This window comes from Nicotiana tabacum, chromosome 13 (genome assembly GCF_000715075.1).
Source record: "Nicotiana tabacum cultivar K326 chromosome 13, ASM71507v2, whole genome shotgun sequence".
NCBI lineage: Eukaryota > Viridiplantae > Streptophyta > Magnoliopsida > Solanales > Solanaceae > Nicotiana > Nicotiana tabacum.
This window is the reverse complement of record NC_134092.1, coordinates 4,035,916-4,041,668: the sequence shown is the minus strand read 5'-3', so window position 1 is coordinate 4,041,668 and position 5,753 is coordinate 4,035,916. Positions and strand designations below refer to the sequence as shown.

The 5,753-nt window shown below is 33.7% G+C and overlaps 1 protein-coding gene across 3 annotated transcripts; it reads right to left on the bottom strand.

Moving 5' to 3' along the window:
- Window positions 1-575: 575 nt before the first annotated feature.
- On the bottom strand, window positions 576-4,633 carry LOC107793134 (uncharacterized). 3 transcript variants are annotated; one of them, XM_075227681.1, is made up of 6 exons: window positions 4,498-4,633; window positions 3,582-3,993; window positions 2,644-2,770; window positions 2,259-2,541; window positions 2,075-2,171; window positions 576-1,355 (listed from the first exon to the last, which is right to left on the bottom strand). In XM_075227681.1, exons 5-6 carry the CDS (start codon window positions 2,095-2,097, stop codon window positions 842-844), a joined length of 537 nt encoding a protein of 178 aa, XP_075083782.1. In that variant the 5' UTR covers window positions 2,098-2,171; window positions 2,259-2,541; window positions 2,644-2,770; window positions 3,582-3,993; window positions 4,498-4,633; the 3' UTR covers window positions 576-841. The 3 variants fall into 3 exon arrangements, with proteins under 3 accessions (XP_075083782.1, XP_075083783.1, XP_016470906.2); XM_016615420.2 differs by having other exon boundaries at window positions 579-1,355; XM_075227682.1 differs by lacking the exons at window positions 3,582-3,993; window positions 4,498-4,633 and having other exon boundaries at window positions 2,644-3,567.
- Window positions 4,634-5,753: the final 1,120 nt, after the last annotated feature.

Below are 5,753 nucleotides of genomic sequence, written 5' to 3'. Positions count from 1 at the left end.
AGCGTTATTTTCTTCAATTTCCTTATCTTCAAGGAGTTTGGTGTTTGATTTGGAACAATAAATTTATTGGAAAGCAAGTTGAGATGATAAGCTTTGTTACGGGAGGAATCCAAGGAGTCATCGGTATCGATTTTTATCGCGGGTTTTCTTCATTTGTTGAGGCACTATTATAGTTGTCATTTGTTTAGGTGTTGCAAAACAAGAACTTGGTCGTATAATATGAATTCTAGCATAATTTGGTTTGAAAATGAGGAATACAAACATACCGGTGCATGATTTGGTAGTGTGGATCTTGAAAAGCAAAACAAGAATACTAGCCAAATGGCTCATATCTCTTGCTAACCTGAATATATTCGTCTTTCTTTAGAGTTTAGATGATGAAGAAGAAGAAACAACAGAAAAACAACATAAAAAAAGAGAAACAATGGAGAAGAAAATGAACGACGCCGGACATGAAGGAAGGGGGATAATAGAAAGGAAGTTTTTCTTTTTTTGGCTTAAAGTCTTTTGCTTTTCCTTTTAAGTTTTGTTTTATTCTTTTGTATTTTACACGTGTCACCTATTAATTGGTCCCTTTTCACATCAGCAGAGAGTAAAAACACGCGCTCCTTTTTGACAAAAATTGTGACTCAAGTGTTTAATAGGTACACTTGAGTGAGTGTTGAAGTGTCTAATAGGTGCAAGGGTGAGTTGAGGTGTCTAAATGAATTTTGGTGCCAACTTTAAGGGGTTGTTTATGTATTTGGCCAAAAAATTAAAAGTCTAAACTATGAATCTTAAATAATACTACCAAGTATCTCAATCCTGATCATATTCATCTGAAATAGTACAACCAAGTATCTCAATCCAAATCATACTGATCTACCGAGTTGTTGTTATCATCATTATCACTCTGTGAATCTTGATTGTCTTCCGAAGATGATGATTGTGCATTCGAAGATGATGTCGGGTAACCCACATGCTTTATCAATGCTGCTAATTTCTCATTTGTGTCACCTAACTCCTTCCTCATTTTTTTGTTTTGGTGTCTCATCTTTTTATTTTGGCGCCTCATCTCTTTATTTTGGCGTTGTGTTTCTTCCAACTGATTATATAACTCAGCATTTAACGCATGAACTTGGGCTCTAATCCGATCATCAACTTCTTCCGACACATCAAATATTGTTTGCTTAGGTACTTTTACAGATCGACCCAAAGAGCCAAGGCCTGCAACTCTTCCATTTTTCTTTCCACCAACTGATAGCACCCAAATATCCATTTCACTTAATTGAGATTGCTCGCTAGCTAAATTAGTTTCTCCATCAACATATGCACTTTGGGAAGCTAATAATTCTTCTTTTTTTTTCAAAATTATTCTGCACAAAAGCATTGAAACAAATATTAGTGATTTTGCATCCACTGTTCATATGAACACGGAGGTTGTCAATTGCTTGTGTAATGTCTGATTGCTTGTGTAGATGGGACAGGTAATTCTGGCAAGACAATTTCATTTCAACTATACTACTCCAGATAGAATGCAACAAGATATGTTATGATCTTGCGATAAAAGATGATTAAGGGATTTATGTGTTGAATTTTCTAATAGTAATTACTTTGAAGCAAGGGGGACGGGAAAAGTGCATGGGTTCACAGTCCTCACACCCCTCGGGCTCCTAAGCAACAAGCAACAAGCAATTGTCACTATGCAATATTTTAGAGGGGTTAATTGATCGTGACTTTGCAAGGGTGATGCTGGTTTATGGTTCAATCAGAAGCTTTACTTTGATAAAGCTAGTAGGTCCAATTTAGAAAGATTAATATTACTCTTGTTTATTATCACTACAATAAAATAATGGCTACTTGGCCACTTTCTTTTTCTTCTCTCCTTTTCTTTCTTTTATGTTTTTCATAATGGTATAATCTAAAAATCTGCCTAGGCCCTGATAAGGCATAATTACATAGAGCAAGCTTGTGTAAGTTTGTTGGACTATTAAATTCTTTGCTCTTTTTGAAACAACCAATTTATTTATCAACTTAATAGAGTAACGACAGTTAAATAATTTCAATACATATATGTTGTAGAAGGAAGACTTACATAAGCAGCTTCAACTTTCTCATTTACCCAACTTTTATCTTTCTCTTTTCGATGAGTGCGAAAATAAAATTCTGAAATCTTTTTCACTAGCTTCCTTCTGTAATTAAAGGAAGATATGTATGCTATCAGCATTTATATGATCTATTTACTAGAAAGAAAAAATTAAAAAGGAACTACATATTACCAATCTCTTCCAAATCACGCGATGAGGTATACAACCACCTGTATGACCCGAGGCACCTGCATTTGCATCGCGATTCTTTTTGTTTTGTTCCGACTTTAACTTAAATTGAGGAGACTCCCAATGCTTATTCATCTCCTTGAATACAGCATCACCCATCCAATTTGGCTTCACACACAAGTCCTTTCTAACATCTTGGAAAAGTTGGGTCATTCTTGAAGATGCCCTTTTTCTCAAAATTGCGTCATATAACATCATTATAGTGAGGGAGCCATCTAAATTTCTTCTATAGTATTTTATAACACAACACATCAAAATAAAATTTGAATCAGTCCTATAAACTTACACCCCAACATTTGAACGTGAATCATATTATAAACATCCTTACCTTGAATTCATCAAACCACATATCCCGGGTAGATTGTGGGAATTTTTTCCAAGAAGGTTTAGCCAGCTCAAATTTACTACGAATGCAACTAGCAATGCCTTCAATAACTGGCTTATGAGGATCAAACCTACATAAAAATGCAGTAGTTATCAATCATTTATAAATTAACTAGGTAGTTTCACTCATCCTTCCATTCAATCAATTCCCATCAATTAATCACATCAAATCTGTCAAAACCATTGTCTGTAAATAGTTAAATTTAGACTATTACAAGGCTCGTGCACGTGACGAGTTTACTACCACTTCAAGCTAGAAAACTGAGGACTAAGATTTCTAAAAGGTGTTGGTCTCTACTTATATTGGCATTTCAGAGGGGGGAGATGATCTCCCCAAACCAACACACTTCAGCATGCCAAATAAAGTGGAAGGAACAGTTAAACAGAAAATTTGTGAAATTAATCCCTTCTGTCTTGATTATTGAAGTGGCAACTTGGGGCAGCTTGCTATTTATACATAGCAAAAGAAGCAACATAGAGTGGGATAGACATAATGGACTCACCTTTAAGCTAAACCATGAACAAGAGAACTCATTTCTTTTTCAGGAGATTCATGAAAATAGCCTACGAACTTAGTTGATCACTGTCCATTACTGTTGCTAACAACTAAGTATTCAATTTCCTCAGAACAATTTTAGCAATCTGTCATGGGCTGCAACTGATATCAGTTACCTCAGCAAGAACTACAAAATTTGCACTACTCAGAACAGAGAACAATAATATAGTCAAAGAAATCACATGCAAAGATTACAATTTGAACTAAGTTGCACTTTCACTATTGTCTACAAGCAATCATACAAAACAGAAGTCAGTATTAATAACATATTATACCATATTAGAGCATCAAAGAACCAAAGCATGTGTACTAAATAATATACTTACCCATCTTCTTCAGGTACAATCCACATTCGACCATCATCATTGCCATTATCATTGCCACCGCCTACCGCACTACACGAGGTGGCTGGAGTCACATTGGTTGGTGAAGACATATGCGGTTGAGTGACTGTATTTATAGGTTGCGACTGATTAGATTGAGGCTGAGATCCAGTGTTATGAGGTTGGGGTCGATTGGCTCTAATACTTGGTTGAGGCAGATTGACTTCAGGAGTAGGTTGAGGCAAGAAAGTCTCATGTACATGAAGTAAACTAGTTTGAGATAGGAGGGATTGTGATGGGATTACGCAAGGCATTTTGTAATATGAGGCTCTATTGTGTGTGTCTTCCTTTTACGAAATTTTTCTCCTTTACCATTAGTTTGCCCAGCTTGTTTAGATCCTGTATTACCTGACATCTGGGGGAAGAAACAAATAATGTTGATACAATCTTTAGTTTGCGCAGCTTGTTTAGATCCTGTATTATAAACATAACAGTAGACCAACATAACTAATTATTTAAGAGAACAAGATATGCAAACATTAGATTACTTCAAGACCGTAAGAAAATAAGATATCATTTACTGTAAATACCATCTTGAAGTTTAGAATACCAGAGGGAATTCTTAGATTCCAATCAGTTTACTCAAACAAATATTTGTCCCCGGAAAAGAAATAACTTTAGCCATTTAAGAATTAGTTGATGAAGTTATTTTAGCCATTCCACATATCTCTTCAAAGAAACTCTCACAATGGCCTCAAAAATTGACAAATACAACTATAATGAATATTAAGACCATAACATGACAAGACCAAAGTTAAACGCCTAAAGCCATGGACAAAGGAGATAAAAAACTATCTAGATGAAGAAGCAAGAATGTATGTGGGTTGCCTTCTTCAGGCCTTTGCCGAGGATTACCGACCGTGAGAGGAAAGCCTTGGATGGAGAATAATTGTATTTTGGAGAAACCCTTGAGCCCTAGAATTTGGTATTGCAATGTGAAGGGTTTCAGAAATTGAGAGCCATCTTAGAGAGGGAAAACATCCCGCGTTTTGTATTTGGCAAAAAAACTTAAGAGGGAAACAATTCAATTGTGCGTTTTATTTCTTTTCAATTGTATTTATTTAATTTTATGTATAATTCTTATCTTTATAAATCTATATTTATTTATTTTAAGTGAAAATTCTTGAATATATAAATAAAACTATCTCATTGTTAAAAAAATATAAATAATAAGTCATGGAAAATATATATAATTTTCACTTTTTAAAAAAACCAAAAAGTAAAATTCACATGACTTAAAAAATCCTTTAATTTTTGACTATCCTACCCAATTTGATGTCATTATATATTGTCCGCAAGTGCAAATTGATTTTTTTATTCTTTGATCTAAAGTTATTCATTTTTAATATCAAAGAGTAATTGATTGGATGTCTTAGTGATACTTATCGTTGTACTTAGAATTGTGTTCGAAATAAATAAATAAAAAAATTCTCACTAATATAATTATTTTAATAAGATAAAACTATAATTAATAAAACAATACTTATAGTAATCTTACTATCATCGAGGCCAAAAGCAATATGTGGCAAAACATCATCACCATCAATGGTAGTAAGATTACTATAAGTATTATCGTCGAGCAAACTGAGTGTAAATATGATATATTAGTTTATATAAGGAATATATTTGCTTATATCACCTTTATATTGGTTTATAAACCAACAAACCAATCTATCAATGTTATAGTTAGTTTACTTATATATTGCTTATATAAACCAATATATCACATTTATAGTCAGTCTACTCGACGATAATGACTATAACAGTGAGTCTCTCTACTCCTTAATAATCATTAAAAAATAATTATTTTTTTTAATAAAACGCTGTGGACAGGAGTGTTAGTGGATATGGAGTAGGCGAAGTGTATCATTTGTAATGGAAAGAAAGATACCATAAAAGTCAATTATTTGTTGATAATATACTTCTACAATGTATTTCACGTGGCTCAATAACACATGAAATTTCTCAAATAATACCGCAGGTATAAATATCCCCATGTAAATCCCCAAGAATAAGTCCCGAGCTAAAATCGCAACAACTTTATTCCCATGTAATTCTGCAGGTACTAATATCCCCAAGTAAATCTCCAAGAATAAATCCTCAACTAAAATTACA